General features: G+C 51.1%; 1 protein-coding gene across 6 annotated transcripts in view; it reads left to right on the plus strand.

Moving 5' to 3' along the window:
- MTMR1 (myotubularin related protein 1) overlaps positions 1 to 26,375 on the plus strand; it is a 113,125-nt gene that overhangs the window by 27,743 nt on the left and 59,007 nt on the right. For all 6 annotated transcript variants that reach the window (XM_073543606.1, XM_073543607.1, XM_073543610.1 and 3 more), the window contains 3 exons: positions 7,080 to 7,174; positions 7,572 to 7,679; positions 8,922 to 9,023. In XM_073543606.1, the coding sequence (XP_073399707.1) occupies positions 7,080 to 7,174; positions 7,572 to 7,679; positions 8,922 to 9,023 (305 nt within the window). The remainder of the gene's footprint in view (positions 1 to 7,079; positions 7,175 to 7,571; positions 7,680 to 8,921; positions 9,024 to 26,375) is intronic.

A 26,375-nucleotide genomic window follows, 5' to 3' on the forward strand; every position in this document is an offset into this window, starting at 1 on the left:
ACAAGGTTAGCTCCTCCCCCGCCGCATACACCCTCGCCCCGATTGCGGGCGGAAACCAGTTTTTTGCTTAGTGTCTTATGGAGGCACACGCAGTCTGGATCTCTCCAGACTATTTTTTCTAGTTTACTATGAAGATGAGACAGGGGCGACGGATCCTATAGAAAGGGTCTGATCTCCCCAAACCAACAACGGGCGAGCACGCATTGAGTATCGTCTCCGCGTATCCTTTCCCACACCGAGGGACATCTCTGGGACTTTTCCCCAGACATCTATTTTTTCTTTGTTTTTTATTTTATGAAGATAAGACAGGGGCAACGCATCCTATTGAAAGGATCCGATTTCCCCAAACCATCAACGGGCGACCACGTGAGAGTGTCCCTCCACGTATCCTCTCCTGCGACGTGGGACATTATGCCAGACTTAGCCCTGTCCACCCCTAGGTAGTGAAACCATGGGCTTGCACAGAGGCACAAGACTAGTCTGTGCGGCCCCCACTGCTCCACCAACGCAAGACGGAGGTGCTGCAAGGCGGCGGACGGTCCCTCTCCTCGGCTGAAGCTGGACGGAGTTAGGATGCCTGCACCGTCCTGGATCCCCCACCATCCCTCTCCTCCCTGGTATACCTGGTGGAGTCGTCAGAGATCGCGAATCACCGGCCGTTTGTGTGGGGCTCCTGGGCAGGGACATGCGGACACAGCAGCGGGGTGCTGGGAGCGTGCAGCAAATCCTTCCTGGTGCTTCCTCCTGCAGGTAAGCTGGCGCCGTCGCCACCACCTCCGCCGCCACCTCCAAACACTCCTGTTGCGGAGCCTGGCGCTCCGGCAGTCGCGCTGCTGCAGCGTTTGCGGCTGCGGCGTCTTCGGGCACGGGTCGAGGGGCGCTGGTTCGGCCGCATCCCGCGGGCAGATGGGTAAAATTGAGCCCGCGGCTTTGGCCAGAGCTAGGCCGCGGCGGAGGTCCCGCCTCTGTCGGATTGTCACTTCCGGCGGCCCGCCCCTTGAAGCCGAGCAGGCGCCGAATTAATTGAGGCCCCGGCTTCGGGGTGGTATAGGCCGCGGGAGGTAGGGTGGTCGGCCTGCCTCAGAGCGATACCTCCCGAGGGTAGGTGCGCAGGAACGGTGGCGTGGAGGACGCAGGAGCGGGTAAGGCGCAGCTGAGCTGCAGGTGCAAGCTGGACACGCAGGGGGTGCCCTCCTGCCCCCCCCCCTCTCCATTCCCTCTCTGGAAAAGAGAAAAAAAAAAAAAAGGAAAAGAGAGGAGTAAAAACGCCTGGCTCATGCAATATGGCCACGGAGGGTAAAGCACACACTGTTTAATTTTTTTGTTTTTTACGCTGCATACATCTCCTGTAGAGAAGCTTGGGCTGCTGAGCCAGGGCCAGGACCCAAATGGGAGACCTAAGCCCAATCGTGCCCAGGAGCCCCCCTCCGGTAGCTGAGTCCAGAGAGCCAAATCCTCCGGAAGGCTATCACTATGGCGTCGCTTACAAAGGCGATCGACTCTTCATGCCCGGAGAAGGGTCTTCCATCTCACGAGAACCCTCGGCCTGCAGGGGCCGCTCTCATGCCAAACAGATGCCAAAGGAACGCACCTACACGAGGTCTTTCCGAGTTGCCCGGTGCCTTGGCATCTGGGAGTTCAGCATCACTCTCTGTCACCTATGTTTGGGATCAGGCAGAGTGTGGATTGGGACTCAGATGCTCCGCCGGACCTGGATATCTGGAATAGACAGCCTCATTGGAGCTGTCAAGCAAACCTTGGGGGTAGAGAATGAAGTTACCCTGGCCTTGAGCCATAAAGTAGCCTTTAGACAGGCCAGGCGTCCGCACGGAGTCTTTGGCACTCACCCAGAGTTTGAAGGAGTCAGGGACTATGGAGGCAAGATATCCATTTGCCCCTGAACTCTGTGTTAAAAAAAAAAAAAGATCGACGGAATCACCAGTGGTGGATCCACCAGTATCTCGTCTGGCCTCGAGGTCCATTAAGAATCCCTCTGATAGGCTCATTGAGAGCTTGGCTCGATTAGTGTGTTTGAAGCGTCAGCTTCAGCGCTCGCCCCCTCCTTTGCGGTGCCACCCGCCATTCTAGGCCGAGCGTGACTGCATTCGTCAGGTGGCGGCCGCTAAGCAACTTGAGCCTTGGCCGGAACCCGAATGGGAGACCAGCCCGCGCTAGCAGGTCTGGGGTCATGCGTTACAACAGGGTGAACCAAGGCCATGATGGCATGGTCTGAGTCAGTGAATAAGGCTTTGCGAGATAGAGATCTGCCTGCGGAGGTGTTAGAGGTCACAATTCAGATTCCTATGGCCAGAGACTACTTGATCAATGCCTCCTTGGATGCAGCCAATTGTGCAGCATCGGCAGCCGCTAACGCGGTAGCCATTAGGAGACCCCCTTTTGTTAAGGGCTTGGCGAGAGGATTCTATTTCCAAGAGGCCTCTGACTTCCGTACCCTATTAAGGGCCTGTTCGGGGAAAGATTTGGATCAGCGCATTTCTGACGCGGCAGGAGGAAAGAGCAGCTTCCTTCCACAGCAGAAGATCAGGCAACCTTTTTTCCTAGTTTCCGACATAGTTTCGGGTCTTTCGCAACTCCGGGGGGACGGCGGCAGCCAGTTCGGCCGGTCCAAGTCACCCCAGCCAGAACAGGGAGCGACAGGTCTCAGGTAGACCCAATCCAGTGGAGGGTTCCGCTCCCGCCAGGTCGAGAGGTGCCAGGAACCCCCAGCCAAATGACTCGGAGATCATTATGGGCGACATCAACAGGGCAGGCGTGCGCCTGCTCTTATTTCGTCATTCTGGGTCGAGTTAGCACACGACTTATAAGGGACGAAACTGGTGTCTACGGGTACGACTTACAGTTTGAGGAACCCCCAAGACGGTTTTTTGTCTGCCCAACTTCCCAAGGTACAGTCCAGGGCAGGGACGTTGCGGGGGGCTGTCAGGTTACTCCAGGACGACAGCTCATTATTCCATACCAGAGCTTGAGAGGGCTCAGAGGTTTTATTCCAATCTCTTCACAGTCCCCGAAAGGGACGGGACAGTCAGGACGGTTTTTAACCTGAGGCTCCTGAACAAGTTCATCAGGGTCACACATTTCAGGATGGAATAGCTTTGTTTGGTTATATCGGGCATGGTGCAGAGAGAATACATAGCCTAAGTTGTTTTTTAGGATGCCTACCTGCATAGGCGTGAGGGCCGTCTTACACTCTCGGGGCATAGTCGTCTTGCATACTTAGACGACCTCTTGGTGAAGGGTCCCTCTTTTTGAGCAAGCAAGGAGAATGTCAGCATTACGCTAAGATACGCTATTCCGCTTAGGATGGTTGGTCAACAGGGAAAGGTCATCCCTTGTCCCAACCCACAGGATTTTCTTCCTAGGAATGATCTTCGATACCTCCCGAGGGTTGGTGAGTCTCCCTCAAGACAGAGCCGTACCGCTCCAGCAGCCAGTTCCTCGCTCCGTTTGTTTCGGGATGAGGATGCTGGGGAAGATGGTGGCAGCAAGGAGAGCGATTCCGTTTGCCCAGTTTCCGTCCTTCACCCGCTACAGCAGGCTCTCTTGTTAGATTGGGATAAGAATCCATTTGCCCTCGATCAGCGGTGCCAGCTATCCTCTCAGCTCAGATAGTCACTGGAGTGGTGGACGGTCAGATCTTCGCTTCTTCAGGGTAAACCTTTTCCCCCAGAGCACTGGCTAGTGGTCACAACAGATGCCAGCCTCCTGGGCCTGGGGAGCAATGTTTCATTACCACAGGACTCAGGGCCAATGGTCGCGACAGGAGGCACGCCTCCAGGTCAGCTTGTTGGAGATACGTATAGTCCGGCGGACGCTGCAGTATTTTCGGCACTTCCTAGCCGAACCACCCATTTGGAGTCAGTCAGTCAATGCCATGGTAGTGGCTTACGTAAATCATCAAAGGGGCACGCGCAGCAGGACAACCATGCGTGAGACGTGACACGTCCGGCAGTGAGCCGAGAACATCCAGCGGTATTTTCGGCGGGCCACATCCCAGGGTTAGAGAATTGGGCAGTCTACTTCCTCAGCCGACAGGAGGTCATGGCTGGGGAGGGGCCCGGCACCCCGAGGTTGTTCAGCATATTTGCAACGATGGGGGACACCAGATGTAGATCTGATGGCGTCCAAAATGATCGCCAAGGTGCCCGTGTTCGTTGCTCGGGCACGGGTCCCACGAGTTTTCGGGGTGGATGCGTTGGTTCTACCAGGGGACCAGTTTCGCCTTTCCATACCTGTTTCCTCCATTACCATCGCTTCCAGGAGTTATCAGAAAGATCAAGGTAGAAGGGGTACCAGTAGAGCTGCTGGCACCAGATGGGCCCTGACGGGCATGCTATGCAGATCCGATACAGCGGCTCACCGACATCCAGTGGCGATTGCCGCAGTGTGCGGATCGGCTGTCCCAAAGACCGATCTGCCACCCGAACTAGGGGGGCCCTGGGTTACATGGCATGGCCGTTGAATCTTGGATTCTAGCTCAAGCGGGGTTTTCACCACGAGGTGGGCGCTACAATGGTTAGCGCCAGGAAGCATACCTCGGCGAGAGTCTATCGTTACTCCTGAAAGTTGTTCTTTGCTTAGGGTCGAGAGCATGGTCTTTCGCCCCGGACATTCTCTATTCCCGGCATCTTGGCCTCTCTCCAGTTGGGCCTAGATGCAGGATTAGCCCGAGCTCTCTTAGAAGTCGGATATCGGCATTGTCATTCCTATCCGAGTGTAGAATGGCTACTAATATGCAGGTAAAGGCTTTCATCCAGGGAGTCTCTCATCTAGTACCTCCCTATAAGGCGCCAATGGGCACCGGGGACCTTATCCTAGTCCTGAGTGTTCTGTAGGAAGCTCCCTTTGAGCCGCTACAGGTTTTTCCTTTACCATTTCGTTGTGGAAGGGGGTATTTTTGGTAGCTGTCACCCCAGTTAGGCGATTATTGGAGTTGGTGGCGCTGTCGTGCAGAGCACCGTTCCTCGCTTTCCGCAAGATAAGGTGGTGCTTAAGTCAGCTCCCCCCTTTTTTTCTTACAAAGAGGTGTCCTCATTCCATATCAAGGAGGATATTGTCTTGCGCTCGTCCTGTCCGGTATCAGTGCATCGCGTGGAAGAAGCGCTGCACACGTTTGGCCTGGTAAGAGATCTCCGGAGGTACGTGTCAAGGACAGCACCCTTGCGCCAGACGGATGCGCCGTTCGTGCTCCCTGAAGGGCCCAGGAAGGGACTCGCTGCCTCAAAAATCGACCATAGCCAGAGGGATCCATTTAACCATTCAAGAGGCCTATCGCATCAGAGGGGCGCTGGTTCCATCAGGGATCAAAGCGCATTTTACTCAGGCAGTGGGCGCCTCCTGGGTGCTTCGGCGGCGGAGCAGGTATGCAAAGCAGCAACCTGGTCCAGCCTGTACACGTTTACTAGATGTTACATTGTCCATACTCAGGCTTCGGTGGATGCGAGCCTGGGTAGAAGGATTCTCCAAGCAGCGGTAACGCACCTTTAAACAAGGGATGCATGGAGCTTGGATAGGTGAGTCAATCTCCCACCCAGGGACTGCTTTAGGACGTCCCACAGTACCTGTGTCCCCCAGTGAGACGAAGGAGAAACATGGATTTTTGTGAGTACTCACCGTAAAATCCTTTTCTCCAAGACGCTCATTGGGGGACACAGCACCCACCCTGTTAGCCTGTTGGCTCTTGTTTATTTGATTAATGTGTATGTTGTGGTGAAGGTCAGGGTGGTCCTTTGCCAGACATATTGTTTACTGCATTAAGGCTAATGGTTATTGCTCTCCTACTGCTTTTGCACTAAACTGGTTTCCGCCCGCAATCGGGGCGAGGGTGTATGCGGCGGGGGAGGAGCTAACCTTGTGTTGTATTGCCTAGTGTCAGCCTCCAGATGGCAGAAGCATGCACCCACAGTACCTGTGTCCCCCAATGAGCGTCTCGGAGAAAAGGATTTTACGGTGAGTACTCACAAAAATCCATGTTTTTTGTGTGTGGGCCTATACTGTATTTATGGGAACCCATGCTTTTGGGCATGTGTGTTGGCTCATACTGTATATAGGGGGCTGTGCGTGCTCATGTGCTGTATATAGGGGGATGTCAGCATACTGAATTCTACTCCGTATTAAAGGATACAATTAATCTAATTTTAATATTAGATCAGAATTCACAGCAGTCATTGTCTGGGGCTTCCAGTGCTGTGACCCCCACCAATCACTAAAAATGGAGGGTTCAAGTCCTCTTGTTCTTCCTTATTGCACTTATGTGTTCATGAGGAGTTCATAAAAAACTTATCAGTTTAGGGCTGTCCATTGTTTTCTTAAAGAGAATCTCTCAGCAAGTTTTTACTATGTAAACTAAAAGCACTATGTTGTAGGGGCAGAGAGCCTGATTCTAGGTATGTGTCACCTACTGGGCTGTTTCAATAAAATTACTGTTTTGTCTGCACATAATCACTAGAAGACTATTTGTCTTGTGTCACCTAGTCAACCTTCTCTGCATAACCCCACCCCTGATTATTACTTTCTGCCTATGTACAGTGTACACAGAAAGCTGTCACAGAGGTGTGGGCGGGGTTATACACAGCTCAGCATTCACTGCTAGATTTATCGGACATTAAACAGGGATTTTATGAAAAGTACACAAGGCAGCCCAGTAAGTAACACATCACTGGAAACATTGTTTCTGCCCCTACATTGAGCCGCTCTCAGTTTACATGGCATAAACCAGGTGACAGATTACCTTTAAATTAAAAGGGCAGCCAGAAACAGAAGATAAATACCCATTAAAATAAAGCAACCGTTGAGGCTGTACACTTTGGCTTTGTGTGTGCGTCTTATGTACACAGCCGAGTGCTATCTTGAGATCGTCTGTGTTCTCAACAGCAGCTTTATTGAAAGTTCTCTTGACTGCGGTCTTGTGTCAATCAAAAAGGATCTCCACAGTGGGACCCCCAGCAATCAGACATTTATTGCCTATTCTGCTGGCTTCTGCCTAAAAGTGGTTGCCCAGGCCGCTCTTATAAATCCATTCTGCTGCCTACTTTCTTACAATAACATGTTTTCTGTTCCAGCTAAGGATGTCATGTACATCTGTCCATTTTGGGGAGCAGTTAGCGGGACGCTGACGGTGACCGATTTCAAGATGTACTTCAAAAATGTGGAAAGGGTAAGTTGAGTAATACGTGCGGTCAATACGTGAGGCCCATTCTCTATACTTTGTGGCCGATTCCAGTCTAGAAGGTATGGTTTATACTCCATGTCTTACACCCAGCTTGGGAAAAACCCACGGCCCTCCTTTGTTATGAAACAGCCCAGAGTTGATGTCTATATCATATTACTATTTTTTTCATTTACTGATAGTAGGGGCATTTATGTAAAAACTGTCTAATTCTTACACCGTGCAAACCTCGTGTTGCGGTTTTCCAGAGAGGACCAGTGTGAAGTCGCCCTATGTTATCTTTTCGGCTCATGTCCAGTATGTTCGTATTCATTGTTGTTTTTTTTTTTCCCCCCAGTGTGATTACGTGTCCACTAACTCGGCTGCTGTCATCACTTTATTGCAGGACCCTCCTTTCATCCTTGATGTTCCTCTGGGTGTAATTAGTCGAGTGGAGAAGATCGGAGTTCAAAGCCAAGGAAATAACTCTTGTGGTATCGAGATTGTTTGCAAGGTATATATCTGTGTAATTATGGAGACTTTCCCCTTAAAATGACTGCAGTAAGGCTTATTCAGGCCTTCCCGTGTACACTTGCATTTTGGTTCTGCGCTGGAATTTTTTTGTAAAAGTAAAATGTTTCCGATAACTCAAACTCAACTCCATGTAACTCATACATTATAATTAAGCGCCAGTGAGTTGCTAGTTTTTAATGTAGTGATTGACAGCAAGTCTGCCGCCCGCCGCTGCATTGATTGCCTGCAGTCCTAACCCGATCAGACGTCTCCTTTAGACTCAGTGAGATGGAAAATTCCTTGCGAAGTCTGTGTCCCTGCCAGCATTGAGCTGCTGTGGGGTTTACTGGCCTGCTCTTCATTTATCCCATAGAGCCGTCCCCAGCGTTGGGGCAGGATATTCCTTCTTTCTCGTGTATGGGTCTGATCAGCAGATATCCACCCGGTGAACTCTGCTGCCATTAGTCAAAAAAGAAAAGCCGAAAAAGGTACTATACAAGTAGATTAATGTAGTTTGAAAATACTTTTATTTTGGTGTATATGGGCATGTGGCGGCACAGAAGGCGCTCACACAATATAAAAGTAAAACACGTCAACAAGTTATTATACAAAGCAGCATATAATATATTAAGCAGCAAAGAATATTAGTTAAAACTTGTAAACAGTGAAATTCTCCGGCTTCCTCTGCTGGTCCCATTCTTAGGGTACCGTTACATGTAGCGACGAACCAACGATTCCGACAACGATACGATCTGGCTAAGATCGTTTGTGCATCGCTAGTAAGCAGTCATACAGGCCGATCTTCATAACGACGCATCAGCGATCAGCGATGTCACTAACGACCACGGCGATCATTGGTACCGTGTCACACACTGTCTATAATAGCGATTCAGACTTTGAGTAGGCGTCCTTCAGCGCTATCTATATGAGTTTGGAGTCGCCAATGAGGTCGCTCGTCGTTGATAAGGGGCGTCAAACACAGCGATGCATGCTGGTCAGCGTGACGCCAGCGATCAAAAAATGATCCTGAACGTTCGCGCACGATCGGCGACATCGCAGCAGGGAGCCGGTCGTTTCCGCGTGTCACACTTAGCGAGATCGCTAGCGATGTCGCTGTTGCGTCACAAAATCGTTGTCGCTTCAGCGACATAGCTAGCGATCTCGCCGTGTGTAACGTGGGCTTTACTGTAATTACCCCAGATTACAGCTTTGTGACAAGGCTCCTTTGTTTATGTCTCAAAAGGATATGAGGAACTTGCGGCTGGCGTACAAGCAGGAAGAGCAGAGCAAACTGGAAATCTTTGAGAATCTTATACAGCATGCGTTTCCTGCCTCCAATGGGCTGGTAAGTCATGGCATTGACCTTTATCATTGACAGTGCACTGAAATATTAAAATAATTGGGGGCTCCTTGTAGAGTGGTGAGCATTTTACAGTAAAACTGGACTCTTGGAATTACCTCTGATAATTTTAGTTTATAGTTTCATTGTTAGGGCCATTAATTTGCACCGGTTACTTTTCTGATGAAATTCTAGTTGCCTTTAGCTTTCTACTTGAAGGTACTTAAAAAATAGTTAAACTTATTTTAATTATCCTGCAAGCATTGCAAAGTTGTAAATTATGCAGTATACGTCATTATCTTATTTTGTGTCCATCTGTCCCTGATATTTTGTTGCAGTGTTGTCAGTGCCCTGTTTATGCTTTTTCAGAAGCTGCTTTGAACTGCTGCTCAGGGAGGTCCTTACCCAGCCTTCAGACAGTCTGTGTATGGAAGATCCGCTGTGTGAGCCTCTGCTCCCCACCCTGGTGCTCATACGTAGACTGCTTGACTTGTGTATGGAGCTTTGCTGAGCAGCAGATAAAAGAAGCTTCTAAAGGAGTATGAACTGGGCTTGACACAGCACTGCAGCATAGTGTTTGAGAGCAAAGGAAGCAAAAGTTAATTTCAGTATATTACAGTGTTCACTTAGCAATACCTGGAGGATAATTAAAAAATACACCTTAGAATTACAGTAGCTTGCCAAAGTATTCAACCCCCTTTGTTTTTCTCCTTCACCTCATTGGGGGACACAGATACTGTGGGTGTATGCTTCTGCCGTTAGGAGCCTGACACTAAGTGAAAGAGAGGTTAGCTCCTCCTCCGCAGTATACACCCTCGCCCCCTATTGCGGGCGGAAACCAGTTTTTTGCTTAGTGTCTTTGGAGGCACACGTGTCTAGTTGTCTCCAGACTTTTTTTTTTTTTTTCTTTCTTTCTTTTTTTCCATGAAGATAAGACAGGGGCGACGGATCCTATTGAAAGGGTCCGATCTCCCCAAACCAACAACGGGCGAGCACGTGTTGAGTATCGTCTCCACGTATCCTTTCCCGCACCGAGGGACATATTTTATGAAGAAGAGACAGGGGCAACGAATCCTATTGAAAGGGTCCGATTTCCCCAAACCAACAACGTGCGAGTGTCCCTCCTCGTTTCCTCTTCTCCTCTTCCGCGACGTGGGACACGATGCCTGACTTAGCCCTGTCCACCCCTAGGTATTGAAACCATGGGCTTGCACAGAGGCACAAGACGGCGGTGCTGCAAGGCGTCGGATGGTCCCTCTCCTCACCCCCTGAAGGGGTTAGATGGAGTTAGGGAGCCTGCACCGTCCAGAAACTAACCCCATCCCCTCTACCTGGTGGCAACAGGTTAGAGCTGGAGTCAGGTATGAAGGGCTGGGGAGGGCCTGCGGCAGCGTTCCGGGAAGCTCCAGGCGTCTTAGGAAGTGTAGGGCTTCCCTCTCCTCTCTCCTCCCTCCTTCCGCCAAGCGTGGGCGCCGGGTTCCGGCCCCCCCCCCTTCTTCCTTCCCGCGGCGGGCGTGCAGGCCGTGACTGGGCCGCGGGCGGAAGTCCCGCCTCCGGCATGACGTCATTCCTGGCGCCACCCCCTGACTAGGGCGGACGCCGAACAAATTTAGCCCCCGGCTTCTTGGCAGGTAGGCCGCGGCCGGGAGAGGAACGGCCCGCCCTACCCGGAGGACATTAGTGCGGGGCAACGCAGCGCAGAGGCAGCGACAGGAGCACGTAGTTAGTGTGGCTCCGATCTTGGAGGCTCGCTACGATTAAAGGTGGCATTTTCTTTCCCCTCCTCCCTTCCCTTCAACCCTCATTTGGTATAGGCCTGGCTGCAGTATGATTGGAAAAGGTAAATCGCGTTCCCTTATGCCGCAAGCATTTCAGGAGGGGTTAATTTTTTTGCCACATGCCAGAGCCAATAATTATGCGAAGCCTGTGAGCCCGATCGCACCCAGGAGCCCTCCCCTGCGACGCGACCAATGTGCAAGCCCCCCGGAGTGGGCCCTATCTCTGTCACAGTACGAGGGCAATCGAGTTCCGTCAGGCCCCAGATAGGGGCAGGGACAGTGACTAATCGGCCTTAGAGGGGACCTCCACCTCACTAGAGCTTTCGGCCTGCAGGGGCCGCTTGTACTTCAGGCAGACCCGGTGGAAGGAATCCTCACGGTGTCGCCCAGTCCATCCGGTGCTGTGGCATCCGTAAGTCCTGCTTCTCGCTCCCCGTCACTAGTGGTTGATAGCGAGCAGACCTCAGGTCATCTCAGACAGACACCTTGACAGATGCTCTGGGGTCATGTGAGATAGTGGACAGGCTCATAGAAGCCGTCGGTCAGACCTTGAGAATTGAGGATGGTTCCACCGTGGCTTTTAGGCCATAATGTGGCGTTTAAGCGAATGAAGCGCGCATGGAATTGGTTCCTCTTATCCTGAGTTTGAGGACATGGTGCAGCGACTCGGGGAACGACCAGACGGGGGTTTCTCGGGTCAAAAGGCACTCGAAGTAAGGTATCCATTTGCCGGACATCTGTAAGAAATGGATGAAATCTCTGATGGTGGTTCCACCGGTGTCGCATCTAGCCACTAAAACCCTGTTTCGTTTCTAGTGGTTCCTCTATTAAGGATTCCACGGATCGCCTCATAAAGAGCTTCTTGCTCAGTAAGTGAGGTGGCAGGATCAGCGCTCTCTCCCTCGTTCGCAGCAACTTGGCAGCCAAGGCCATGATTTCATGGTCAGGATCGTTAAGCAGGGTCACGCAGAAGCGAGAGCTACCTGCCGAGATATCGGAGATAGCGAGGCAGATGGCGATGGACCTGGGACTATGTAATCAATGCGTCCTTGCATGCGGTTAATTGCTCGACACTTGCTGCCGCTAACACAATTTCTGTCAGAAGAGCGCTATGGATGGTGGGCCAATTCTGCTTTCAAGAAGTCCTTGACTCTCTGCCTTATGATCAGTGCGGCCGTTTATTGGAGAGAAGTTGGATAAGCTTAACTCTGACTCCGCAGGAGGAAAGAGTGTTTTTTCTCCCTCAACAAAGGGTCAAACCGCCTTTTTCGCACCCTCTTCAGGCACGTTTTTGATCTTTTCGCAACCCCGGGTGGACCACAGCGGCCAATTCCGCCACTTCAGGCCGCCCCAACCAGGATAGGGAGCGGCAGATCTCATTTAGATCCAACCCATTGGGGGGAATGCAGACTCAGAAGCCCAGATCAAGGGGATCCAGATCCCAAAGATAGTCAGCTAAATGACTAGAGGCGTTTGCCAGACGACACCGGCAAGGTGGGCGGCCGTCTACTCTGATTCCGCCACGTCTGGTTTAGTGTTGCACGCGACACGTGGGTAAAGAAGTTGGTGGACTCAGGTTTACAAAATAGAATTTGTCAGATGCCCTCTAAGACAGTTTTCCTTTTCTCGTCTTACCAGGGTGGATACCTAGGCAAGGGCTCTATTAGGGGCCATCGAATCGCTCCTGCACAACGGAGTCATTGTTTCCGTGCCAGACCACGAAAGAGCTCAAGGTTTCGATTCCAAGCTGTTTGCGGTTCACAAAAAGGAAACAAGTCTGTCAGACCTGTCTTGGACCTGAGGCTTCTGAACAGGTTTGTCAGCATCAGACCTTTCCGGATGGAGTCTCTCCGGTCAGTCATATCGGCCATGGAGCGGAGAGAATACTTTGCCTCAATTGATATCCAGAACGCATATATGCACATTGCCACCGGCCATTCTAGGCTGAGCATTAGTGCATTCATCAGGTGGCGAGCCCATTTTTCCTGCTCATTAAAGGTTTCTGCGCTTCGACATCAATGGTCGACACTTTCAGTTCATAGCACTACCCTTCGAGCTAGCCAAGGCTCCCAGAGTGTTCACAAAGGTTATGACAGTTGTCATAGCCATGCTACATTCTTGAGGCATAGTCATTTTTGCCTTACTTGGACGAACTCTTAGTTAAGGGCCCTTCAATACGGGCATGCGAGGAAAATGTCGACATCACGCTGGATACTGTTGGCCACTTAGGGTGGTTGGTCGGCGCGGGGTGGTCATCTCTTGTGCCAGCTCAGAGGTTTTTTCTTAGGAAGGATCCTCGACACTTGCCGGGGGCTTGTCATTCTCCTCTGGAAGAGGCGCTTACTCTTTGGAGAGAGTCTGGACACTTCGCCAACCAGTACCTCATTCCATCTGGTTCAGGATGAGGATTCTAAGAGAAATGGTGGCGGCAATAGAAGTGTTACCGTTCGCCAGTTCCATCTTCGCCCCCTGCAGCGCGCTCTCTTGTCAGCTTGGGACAAGAATTCCGTTCACGTTCATTCAGCGGGGCCGGCGATCCTGTCAAGTCAGGGAGTCGCTTGAATGGTGGATAACCAGTCCCTCTCTGTCTCAGGGGAAGCCCTTTTTGCCCAGACCATTGGTTGGTGATGACAACCAAAGCCAGTCTCCTCGACTGGGGAGCAGGGTTTTCACCACCACACAACCCAGGGGCGGTGGTCCCCACAGGAGGCTCTCCTCCCGACCAAGCTAGTCGAGTTATGGCAGTTTGGCTGGCTCTGCAACAGTTTCATCTAGCAGGCCGCCTTGTCCGAATTCAATCGGACAAAGCCACGGCGGTGGTCTATATAGACCATCAAGGGTGCACCCGCAGCAGAGCAACCATGCGCAGGGTGGGGCACGTTCTTCGATGGGGCACGTTCTTCAGTGGGTCAGACAAACCACTCGGTGATCTCGGCAGCTCACATCCCGGGCATGGAAAATTGGGCGGCAGACTTTCTCAGGGTCCTTGTCCGGAGAGTTATCTCTACATCCCGAAGTCTTCCAGATTTTTTAACTACGGGGAACACCAGATGTGGATCTGTTGGCTTCCGGAGTGAATGCCAAGGTGCCCACCTGCGGCGCTCGGGCTAGGGATCCACAGGGATCAGAGCGCACACTACTTGGGCAGTGGGTGCCTCTTGGGCACTTCGGCATCAGGCTTCGACAGAACAGGCTTGCAAAGCAGCAACCTGGTCCAGCCTGCACACATTTGCCAGACATTGTAATAGTCATACTCAGGCTTCGGCGGATGCGAGCCTGGGTAGAAGGACTCTCCAAGCAGCGGTGGCGTACCTTTAAACAAAAGAGGCATATAGCTTGGATCGGTGAGTCAATCTCCCACCCAGGGACTGCTTTAGGACGTCCCACAGTATCTGTGTCCCCCCGATGAGGTGAAGGAGAAACATTGATTTTTGTGAGTACTCACCGTAAAATCCTTTTCTCCGAGACGCTCATTGGGGGACACAGCACCCACCCTAATAGCCAGTTGGCTCTTGTTTTGTTTACATTTATGTGCATTTACTAATTTGAGATAAGGGTGGTGTTTTTTGACATGTAGTACCTGCATTAAGGCTGATTTGTTGTCCTACTGCTTTGGCACCAAACTGGTTTCCGCCCGCAATAGGGGCGAGGGTGTATACTGCGGAGGAGGAGCTAACCTCTTTTTCACTTAGTCTCAGCCTCCTAACGGCAGAAGCATACACCCACAGTATCTGTGTTCCTCAATGAGCGTCTCGGAGAAAAGGATTTTACGGTGAGTACTCACAAAAATCCATGTTTTTACCCTATTTTTACATTACAACCTGTGTTTAATTTAAAAAAAAAAAAAACCCATATGTGTGTGATGTATCAGCACTAAATAGTCTAAATTGATTAAGTGAGAAAGATATAGGAAAAAAATAAATTTATGTGATCAAATAACTAAAAATTGGCATGTGCATAATCATATGTATTCACCCCTTTTGCTATGAAGTCCCCAAAAATGCCTGGTGCAAGCAATTCCCTTCATAAGTCACATGCTCAGTGAAAGGACGTCCACCTTTGTGCACATATCTGTCAGTATATACACTTCACTTTTTCTGAAAGGCTACAGCACCACTAACCAAACAACACCATGAAGACCAAGGAGATCTCCAAACAAGTCAGGGATAAAGTTGTTGAGAAGTCCAAGTCAAGGTTGGGTTAAAAAAAAAAATAAATCACAATCTCTGGTGATCCCCTGGAGCCCCATCAAATCCATTACCATCAAATTGAAAGAACATGGTACCACAACAAACCTGCCAAGAGAGGGTTGCCCACCAAACTCTCAGGCAGGTCAAGAAGGGCAGTAATCAGAGAGGCAGCATAGAGACGAAAGGTATCCATGAAGGAGCTGTAGAGGTCCCATGTAGAGTCTCGAGTATCTGTCCATATGACCACAGTAAGCTGTACACTCCATAGAGGTGGCCTTTATGGAAGAGTGGGCAGAAAAAAGCCTTTACTTGCACACAAAAATTGTAAGGCTCGTTTTGAGTTTTCTAAAAGAGACTCCCCAAATGTATGGAGGAAAGTGCTGTGGTCGGATGAGACCAAAATGTATCTTTTTGACCACCAAGGTAGGCGGAATGTCTGGCCCCAAAACCAACGCAGCTCATCATCCCCAGAGTGAAATGTGGTGGTAGCAAGGACAGGGAATATGGTCCCAGTCAAGGAGATGGTGCGAAATAGGATATTCTTGCGGAAAACCTGTTTCCGTCTGTCAGTGATTTGTGACTGGGATAGAGGTTGTAAAGCGCTGCAGAATATGTTGGCGCTGTATAAGTAAAGAGATTGTCTTGCTGGAAGGTAATAATAATCACTGTGACATCGGCGGTTATGCCCGCCGATGCCCCTTTCGCTGCGGCGGCCGCTGCGGCATCCCCTCACCTGCGCGCTCCCGCTCGGTCACGTGCCCGCCGTCAGTTCCTCTTCTCCTCGGCTCCTCCTTCCCGCCCCCTGGTTCGCGCTCGCCGCCGTCTTTCCTCTCTCTCCCATGATGGGCGGCGCTGAGGGGCGGGCCTGGTCTCCCCTGCGATGGGCGGCGCCGAGGGGCGGGTTTGGGTGACGAGCATCCGGGGGCTGCTGTACTTCAGGCGTCCTCGCAGTTAGGAGGACGCCTGACGATCGTGTAGTTTTCCTGCACTCTCTGGCCTCTACAGTTCTACTGTAGCTTTCCGCGTTCCGCCTGACACTCCCTGTCGCTCTCTGTCTCCTGCGTCCTTCCCTCCCAGCCTGCCTGTGCACTGTCTCCCATCTCCGGTGCCGTCCTCCTCCTTCTGCCCGTCTAGGTCCTCCCACGTACCATTGCCTTCCCTCTCCTTCTGTCCGTGGAGCCGTCCCTCTTGGTTCCGGCTGTCGCGCCTCCGTCCTCTGTGGTCCTGCCCCAAACGATCCCTGTATAGGGGTCGGTCTTCACCTGGCGTGCTCGACCCTGGGGCTCCGGATCCGCGATCCAGAGGGTCCACTCTCTATCTTAGGTACCCCTAGCGTTACAGTATCGTCAGGCCATGGACCCCGCCGGTGCCGCGGCTGCCACTCAAAAGGAACTGCTCTTCCTTAGAGAAAATCAGAACCGTATCATGTCATTCATGAAGTCCATGGACACCCGGCTCTCCGCTCTTCAGACCGCAGACCCAGCACACGCACCCCTATTAGTCAGTCTCCAGCAGGAGCTCGCACAACAGCGCGATGCTCAGTCTCACATTTTGGGGTATATGGCCTCCGTGGATGATAGGCTGCTTTCTTTGCAGTCCTCTACGGCCGCTTCCACCCTAGCCCGGGACACCGTCTCTACTCCCCCTCCCCGTCTCGGTAAACCACCCAGGTACTGTGGGGACCCAAAATTGTGTAGGGGATTTTTAAATCAGTGCAGGTTGCACTTTGATCTTTCGCCCCAACAGTATCCTACGGACCGTGCTAAAGTGGCCTTTATAATCTCCCACCTTGAGGGGGAGGCGTTGGCTTGGGTGAATCCATTATGGGAGAGGGATGACCCGGTGGTGACCAACATCCAGTGTTTTTTGGAGACATTTCGCAAGGTTTTCGATGAACCTGGACGCCTTGCTTCCTCCACTGAGGCCCTTTTTAACCTCTGCCAGGGGTCCCTTACGGTAGGGCAATACGCCATCCGTTTTCGGACCTTGTCCTCGGAGCTGGGGTGGAATAATGAAGCCCTGGTTGGTGCGTTTTGGAGAGGACTTTCTGGTAAAATCAAAGACGAGTTGGCCGGGCGTGACCTCCCTACCACCCTGGAGGATCTCATCTCCTTGGCTACTCGTATTGATCTGCGTTTTCAGGAGCGCGCCCGAGAGTCGGCTAGGGAGAAGAGGTCCTTTAGGTTATACCAAGCTCCTATTCCGCGCACCGTTGCCCCTCCTAGTAACACCGCTCCTGAGCCCATGCAAGTTGATCGCATCAAGTTGTCTGAACAACGGCGTAGGGAGAGAATGTCCAAGGGACTCTGTCTCTATTGTGGAGGGGCCAACCACTTCATACGCACTTGTCCTGAGAGACCGGGAAACGCATCCGCCTAGGCCAGGTAGGAGAGGGCCCCCTAGGTGATTCTACCCCCTCTCTACCACTTACTGTTTCAGCTCTGCTTATTTCAGGACGGGGGCGTAGCTCTGTGGAGGCGTATGTGGACTCGGGCGCGGCAGGCAACTTCATCCACCAGGAGGAGGTGGACAGGCTCCAGATTCCCGTGGTCGTCCTAAGTAATCCTCGAGCAATCACCTCCGTTGACGGCAAACCTCTTCCTGGGCTCGTCACCTCGGTAACCACTGAAGTAAACCTGCAAGTTGGCGCCCTCCACTCTGAAAGGATTGCCTTTTATGTCTTGCCTCAGTTGTCCCACGCCATTCTTTTGGGGCTACCTTGGCTCAGGCGGCATGAGCCTGTTATCGATTGGCGCTCCGGAGAGATCCTGCGCTGGGGGCACGCCTGCCATGCAAGCTGTTTACGTAACCTGGTTCGTCCCCAGCCTCAGCGCAAGCCTACAGACCTCCCTGGTCTTCCTGTGCCATATCACGCTTATGCTGATGTTTTCTGCAAAAGAGAGGCGGATTCCCTGCCACCGCACCAGTCTTATGACTGCCCCATCGACCTGATGCCTGGAGCGATTCCTCCCAGAGGTAGAACATACCCTCTCTCTCCAGCCGAGACCACTGCCATGACGGAATATATCCACGAAAACCTCTCCAAGGGGTTTATCCGAAAGTCTTCCTCTCCTGCAGGCGCAGGTTTTTTCTTCGTCCGGAAGAAAGATGGATCACTGCGGCCTTGCATTGATTACCGGGGCCTGAACAAAATCACCATCAAGAATCGTTACCCTCTTCCGTTGATTCCGGAGCTTTTTGACCGGTTGAGAGGAGCCCGGATCTTCACGAAGTTAGACCTGCGGGGAGCCTACAATTTGGTCCGAATCCGTGCTGGGGACGAGTGGAAAACGGCCTTCAATACTCGTGACGGGCATTATGAATATCTAGTCATGCCATTTGGCCTTTGCAATGCCCCCGCTGTGTTCCAAGAATTTATCAATGAGGTATTCCGGGATCTACTCTATTCTTGTGTTGTCATCTACCTGGACGACATCCTCGTTTTCTCCCCCGATCTGCCTTCTCATCGCAGGAGTGTACGCTTGGTCTTGCATCGTCTCCGAGAGAACCAACTCTACGCCAAGATCGAGAAATGCCTTTTTGAGCAGTCGTCACTACCCTTCTTGGGATATGTCGTTTCCGACTCCGGTCTAAGCATGGATCCCGAAAAACTCGATGCGGTTCTCAAGTGGCCTCGTCCTGTGGGGATTAAGGCTATCCAGCGGTTTCTTGGGTTCGCAAACTATTACCGCCAGTTTGTGCCTCACTTTTCCACGGTTACCAAACCCATCACGAACCTGACCCGTAAAGGAACGAAGACCAACAGCTGGTCCCCTGAAGCGGAGGAAGCTTTCCAAACTCTGAAACGTTCTTTTGCCTCAGCACCCATTTTGCATCGGCCTGTGGCCAGCAGACCCTTTGTCCTGGAAGTGGATGCCTCCTCCACTGGAGCTGGGGCGGTCTTGTCCCAGCAGGCTTCGTCCGGACGGCTGGTTCCATGCGGTTTTTTCTCTAAAATCTTTTCACCGGCGGAGTGCAACTACTCCATTGGAGACCGTGAATTACTGGCCATTAAGATGGCCTTAACTGAATGGCGGTATTTACTCGAGGGAGCTGTACATCCCTTTACCATCCTCACAGACCACAAAAACCTGGCCTATCTGCAATCCGCCCAAAGGCTCAATGCCCGACAAGCCAGGTGGGCCTTGTTTTTTTCCCGCTTTGACTTCCAACTTCACTTCCGACCGGGTAATAGGAACATCAAGGCCGATGCCCTTTCCAGGTCGTTGCAGTCTTCAGAGAGGGACGAAATCCCATCCTGTATCATCGAGCCTTCCAGGATGATCACCGTGGCTCCTGTGAATTTTGCTACCCCTCCGCCCGGTAAGACCTTCGTCCCTCCAGGCAAACGTATAGAGGTGTTGTGCTGGGGACATTCCTCCAAAATTGCTGGACACGTGGGGACCAAGAAGACTCTCTTCCTGCTTTCCCGGTATTATTGGTGGCCTACGCTTCGCCAGGATGTGATGGACTACGTGGCCTCTTGCACAATCTGTGCCCAGAACAAGGTGGCTAGGACCTTGCCCGCCGGTCTTCTTCATCCGTTGCCAGTTCCTGAAGCCCCCTGGCAACAGATCGCCATGGACTTTGTGACCGATTTGCCCCGCTCGGCCGGATGTACCACCATCTTAGTCGTGGCAGATCGCTTTTCTAAGATGGCCCATTTTATTCCCTTATCGGGACTACCGTCCGCCCCAAAGTTGGCTGAGATCTTCATCCACCAGGTCTTCAGGCTGCATGGTCTTCCTCAGCGGATTCTGTCGGATCGGGGGGTCCAGTTCACCTCCCGCTTCTGGAGGGCACTTTGCCGGCTTATGGGTACATCTCTCGACTTTTCCTCCGCATATCATCCTCAGACCAACGGGCAAGTGGAACGAATTAATCAGGGGTTAACCACCTTCCTACGTCACTTTACCAACGCTCATCAAGACGACTGGGTTGCGCTCTTACCTTGGGCTGAATTCTCACACAATAATCATCCCAGTGAATCTACCACCAGGTCACCTTTTTTTGTGGTAACCGGTCAGAACCCAAATATTCCATTGCCTTTTTCTACCTCTACCGAGGTACCCGCAGCTGATTCTCTTGCTAAAAAATTCTCGCAGATTTGGAGAGAGACCCGGGATGCGCTCAAAAGTGCCAACGACCGAATCAAGAAGCATGCAGACAAGAGACGGAAGGACGTACCCCCGTACCATCCTGGTGACAAGGTCTGGCTTTCAACTCGACATATCCGTCTGAGAGTTCCCTCCTACAAGCTGAGTCCTCGGTACATTGGACCGTTTGAGGTGATTGGACGTATTAATGCCGTGGCTTACAAACTAAGGTTGCCTGCTTCGCTCCGGGTGCCCAACGCCTTCCATGTCTCGCTCCTGAAACCCGTAGTCCTGAACCGGTTCCAACCGGTTTCCATCGTTCCTCCTCCTGCCATCTCTGATAACGTCTTCGAGGTCAAGGACATCTTGGCTATGAAAAAAGCCCGGGGTAAGACCCTTTTTCTTATCGATTGGGTGGGTTTTGGTCCCGAGGAGAGGTCCTGGGAGCCCCGGGAGAATATCAACGCCCCTCGCATTCTAAAAAAGTTTTTGGCCAATCTCGCTAAGGGACGCCGTAAGGGGGGAGGTACTGTGACATCGGCGGTTATGCCCGCCGATGCCCCTTTCGCTGCGGCGGCCGCTGCGGCATCCCCTCACCTGCGCGCTCCCGCTCGGTCACGTGCCCGCCGTCAGTTCCTCTTCTCCTCGGCTCCTCCTTCCCGCCCCCTGGTTCGCGCTCGCCGCCGTCTTTCCTCTCTCTCCCATGATGGGCGGCGCTGAGGGGCGGGCCTGGTCTCCCCTGCGATGGGCGGCGCCGAGGGGCGGGTTTGGGTGACGAGCATCCGGGGGCTGCTGTACTTCAGGCGTCCTCGCAGTTAGGAGGACGCCTGACGATCGTGTAGTTTTCCTGCACTCTCTGGCCTCTACAGTTCTACTGTAGCTTTCCGCGTTCCGCCTGACACTCCCTGTCGCTCTCTGTCTCCTGCGTCCTTCCCTCCCAGCCTGCCTGTGCACTGTCTCCCATCTCCGGTGCCGTCCTCCTCCTTCTGCCCGTCTAGGTCCTCCCACGTACCATTGCCTTCCCTCTCCTTCTGTCCGTGGAGCCGTCCCTCTTGGTTCCGGCTGTCGCGCCTCCGTCCTCTGTGGTCCTGCCCCAAACGATCCCTGTATAGGGGTCGGTCTTCACCTGGCGTGCTCGACCCTGGGGCTCCGGATCCGCGATCCAGAGGGTCCACTCTCTATCTTAGGTACCCCTAGCGTTACAATCACCCAAAGCATACTACTACAGCAACACTTGAGTGGTTTAAGGGGAAACATGTAAATGTTTTGGAGTGGTCTAGTCAAAGCCCGGACCTTAATCCAATTGAGAATCTGTGGTCAGACTTGAAGATTGCTGTTCACTAGAAGAAACCATCTAACTTATGGGAGCTGGAGCAGTTTTACCTTGAGCGAGCAATGGGCGGAAAGCTCAAAGAGACTTAACCAATGCGACTTGCAGGTGAAATTGCCGCAAAAGGAGGCTCTACAAAGTACTGACTTTAGGGGGTGAATAATAATGCACACTAAAGTTTTCAGTTATTTTGTACTATTTTGGCACGTACTTTTACATGAACTGATGCAAATACTTGGGGGGGGGAGGGGGAAATTGCAATTCCAAGTTGTGAGGTAACAAACATGAAAAATGCTGGTGGTGGGGGGATACTTTTGCAAGCCACTGTAATAAGGTTGTTGTACTTTCTTATAGCATAGACTCCAACGTGGATATTCTGAGCTCAGCTATAAAATGGAAAAAAAAAGTCTGAGATGCACCATAAATGGAGTATTGACTTCAAAGTATGTCAAAAATTCTATCAATTTTATTAATGAAAAAAATGATAAAATGTCAATTTACACACACTAAAAAGAGGTGGACAATAGAAGATCTCAAGTATTAGCAGGAAAAAGTCATGAATCACTATTAGTAATGTACAATATAGCAAAAGCAAGTCTAATATAGCAACTGAATTAAGCCAATAGCAATGCATAATGGCTCCTTTCCTCATTACCTTATTCCCTATACCTAGCAGCATAGTGGTTTTGCTATAGACAAGATGCGTGTACATATACAGTAAAGTGCGTACCGATTATAAAGTGCCAGTGCAGAATCCCAGGGAAGAGCCCCGACACGTGTTTCACATTCGCTTTCTCAAGGGATTATACAATGTCTCCAACATCCATCAACTCTGTGATGTCGTCATGGAAGATTCCAGTGGCAAGCTGTGAAGCTCTAGTGAACTCCGTGCCCAAGAGAGTTAAGGCAGTGCTTGAAAATAATGGTGGCCACACAAAATATTGACACTTTGAGCACAATTTGGCCATTTTCACTTAGGGGTGTACTTACTTTATTTACCAGAGGTTTAGACATTAATGGCTGTGTTGAGCTATTTAAAGGGCACACCAAATGTACACTGTTATACAAGCTGAATACTGATTACATTGTATAAAAGTGTTGTCACATGAAAAGATATAATAAAATATTTACAAAAAATGTGAGGGATGTACTCACTTTTGTGATATACTGTAAGTACAGCCCCGTAGAAAGCCATAGGGACAAGTGCATCCATCAGAACGACAACTATCACTTGACTGAGTTATTCGGTCGTCTGCACAAGCCTATAGAGTTACATTATAGCACCTCCACGCTGCAGCCAATTTTCATTTTTCCACTTTTGTCCCACTCTCCTTCTTCCAAGACCCATAAGTTATTTATTTTCATATCTACACAGTTGTATGAGGCCATGTGTTTTGTGCGCAGGTTGTACTTTTGGATTGCTTCATGTAATTTACTATACTGAAAAACAGGAGAAAAAAATTCAAGTGCAGTGAAACGGTGAAAAAACAGAATTCCCCCATTGTTTTGTGTTCTTTTTATGTTCACTGGCAACAAAATTCTCACGGTCGGTACAATTATGTCAATGCCAAATTTGGAAATTGTTAAAACAAACAAACAAAAACAAAAAAAAACAAAACATTTTTTTGTCATCAGTTTCTGAGACTTGTAACATTTTTATTCAATAGAGCTATGTGATAGCTGATTTTTAGGCATTTCCAGGGGAAGGTTTTACTGGTGGTCATACAAGTTGTTCATTGTTTAGAACCGTGATGGCAAACTTCTTAGAGACAGAGTGCCCAAACGGCAACCCAAAACCCAAAGTCGCAATATGGCACTTTAACCTGGGGCTGGAGCGGACATCACAGGAGGCATTTGGGCTGGAGCGGACATCACAGGAGGCATTTGGGCTGGAGCTGACATCACAGGAGGCATTTGGGCTGGAGCGGACATCACAGGAGGCATTTGGGCTGGAGCTGACATCACAGGAGGCATTTGGGCTGGAGCTGACATCACAGGAGGCATTGGGGCTGGAGCTGACATCACAGGAGGCATTGGGGCTGGAGCGGACATCACAGGAGGCATTGGGGCTGGAGCGGACATCACAGGAGGCATTGGGGCTGGAGCGGACATCACAGGAGGCATTGAGGCTGGAGCGGACATCACAGGAGGCATTGGGGCTGGAGCGGACATCACAGGAGGCATTGGGGCTGGAGCGGACATCACAGGAGGCATTTTGGGCTGGAGCGGACATCACAGGAGGCATTGGGGCTGGAGCGGACATCACAGAAGGCATACAAAATACTCGTGTCCCCCCCCCCCCCCCATGCACACACTGTCCCTCTGCAAAATATACATACACACAAACACACACTGCTTCTCTACAAAATACTTGAACACACACACACATACTGCCCCTCTGAATAAAGCAACCCCCATCCCCACACACTGCATCTAGCAAAACTGTGCCCCCTTTCACAATTTAATATTTGGCGCCTGCTCAATCTGTTACCAGTGCCCATGCTGTCTCTGTGACCCGGCGCAGGCAACAGTGTGATGAGGTCAGAAGCGTGATGACGTCATCACACTGCTGCACTTTGGACCCGGGACTGGCACCCTGTCTGTCCCAGTCCTGGTGCAGCACTGTTCAAATGTATTTGCATCTAAAAGACGTGAATACCGGTACATTTGAACATGGGAAGGAAGGGAGTGGCGTCTTCCAGGCCTGGCATGCGTGCCCACAGAGAGGCCTCTGAGAGCTGCCTCTGGCACGTGTGCCATAGGTTCGTCGCCATAGGTTCGTCACCACAGGTATAGAAGGACAGTGGTTAGTTTGGTAGCTGGTTATATTCTTTGTGAGCCACACACGTGATGGACCATTAGAATTAGTAAATAAGGGGGGGGAGCTGTGCAGGATCATGAGGCATGACTGTGGGACATGGCAATACTGATCTTTTGCCAATACTAAAATGTTACTTGGCGTACCCCTGATATGCTTTCCTGGGATCAGCCATGGCTCCTCATGGTATGCTTTTTCTGAGGTCAGCCATGGCTACTCTCGGTATGCTTCTCTGGGGTCAGCCTCAGCTCTTCTCGTTATGCTACTCTGAGGTCAGCCTCGGCTCCTCTCGGTATGCTACTCTAGGGTTTGCCACAGCTCTCCTTGGCATGCTTCTCTGGGGTTAGCCACAGCTCCTCTCGGCATGCTTCTCTGGAGTTTGCCACGGCTCCTCTTGGCATGCTTCTCTGGAGGTCAGCCATGGCTCCATTGGTATACTTTTCTGGGGCCAGCCATGGCTTCACTTGGTATGCTTTTCATCTCCTCTTGATATGCTTCTCTGGGGTCGGCCATGTCCGCTCTCAATATGCTACTCTGGGAGCAGCCTCGGTTCCTCTCGGTATACTTCTCTGGAGTCTGCTTTAGCTCCTCTTGGTATGCGTCTCTAGGGTCAGCCATGTCTCCTCTCGGTATGCTTTTCTGGGGTCAGCCACGGCTTCTCTCGGTATGCTTCTCTGGGGACAGCCATGACCCCTCTAGGTATGCTACTCTGGCATCAGCCTCGGTTCCTCTCGGTATGCTTCTGAGGTCAGCCACATCTCCTCTCAGCATGCTTCTCTGGGGGTCACCCACGGCTCCTCTCAGCATGCATGCAGCCACAGCTTCATTTGGTATGCTTCTCTAGGGTCATCCATGGCCCCTCTTGGTATGCTTCTCTGAGGTCAGTCATGGCAACTCTCAGTATGCTTCTCTGTAGCCAGCCTTCTCTTTAATCCTTCTTTTCCCAGATGATCACAATCATCTCTCTCTTGAACTCCCCAACATGTGAGACATGTGCAGATTCGCAGGTCCAGTAAAGGAGCCTCACTATGAGCCAATCGATGAGTAATGTCGGCTCTCAGATTCGGAAAGATTTGTACATAATGAAATAATTGTCCACTTGGATCATAGTGCGTTGTTCATGATTCAGTTTTGTTTGCAATCCCCCCTGGATCCAAGTTTTCTTCTTCTGCTTTGAGTATCTCTCATCACTGCCAGGAAAACTATACCATTTTGTTGGGAGGATGTAAAGACACCATGTTGATCCTACAAGCTTAAAAAAACAAGTTTACTAAGACTGGAATCAGTTGTGACTGTGGATGGGGGCGGCATGGCACCAAACATTTAATCTACCTGGATTAAATGTGTCAAAATTGTGCTTTCATGTTGCGTATTGCTCGTTTTGTGTTGCTGCCATATTCCTATGTACTAAAGGTCAGTCTCACAGTTGGCTAATCAAACCACTCACATATTTTGCTTCTCTGGAGTTAGCCACAGCGTTTGGAGTTGATGGGCGGACCCGACCCCTGGATGTTCAGATTCAGCCAAAGTTCGGGTACCAGAACAGTACCCGGACTCCATTGGCTTGAATGGGGGGCCAGAACATTGAGTGTTTGCCACTCATGACAGCTTGGCAGGCATGACAGCTTGGCAAACACTACTTCTGATCGGTGATAAACTCATTACCACCGGTCAGACAGCCGCGGTTCTCACCAGGGTTTGTCCACTTGCTAGGTCTTATGTATGTGTCCTAAACTAATAGGACAGGTTTAAGATACTGGTGAGGTGAGCATAAAACCTGCCACTACCTGGCAGCACCCATCAATAGAAATGGGCGATCCCATACAGTAAATAGTAAAAAAAAAAAATAAATAAAAAAAAACAGCGTGGGGACCCCCATTCTTGATAACCAGCCTTGTTAACGCTGACAGCTGAGAGTTGCAGCCCTCATCCACTGCCACCTGCTTTCACTGTAATTAGCGGTAGCAGGTGTCAGATGATGGGAGAAATAGTCCTATCAGTCGACGCCAGTGACCGGAGGTAAAAAGCTGAGCGCTCACGCTGTCTTTTGACAGCGTGGGAACCGCAGCTCTCTGGCCGGCGGTAATGATTTTACCACCGATCAGAAGCAGTGTTTGCCATGCTGTCATGCACATGACAGTGCAAC

Source organism: Dendrobates tinctorius, unplaced genomic scaffold (assembly GCF_039654945.1).
Source record: "Dendrobates tinctorius isolate UK_male_01 unplaced genomic scaffold, ASM3965494v1 ptg000133l, whole genome shotgun sequence".
NCBI lineage: Eukaryota > Metazoa > Chordata > Amphibia > Anura > Dendrobatidae > Dendrobates > Dendrobates tinctorius.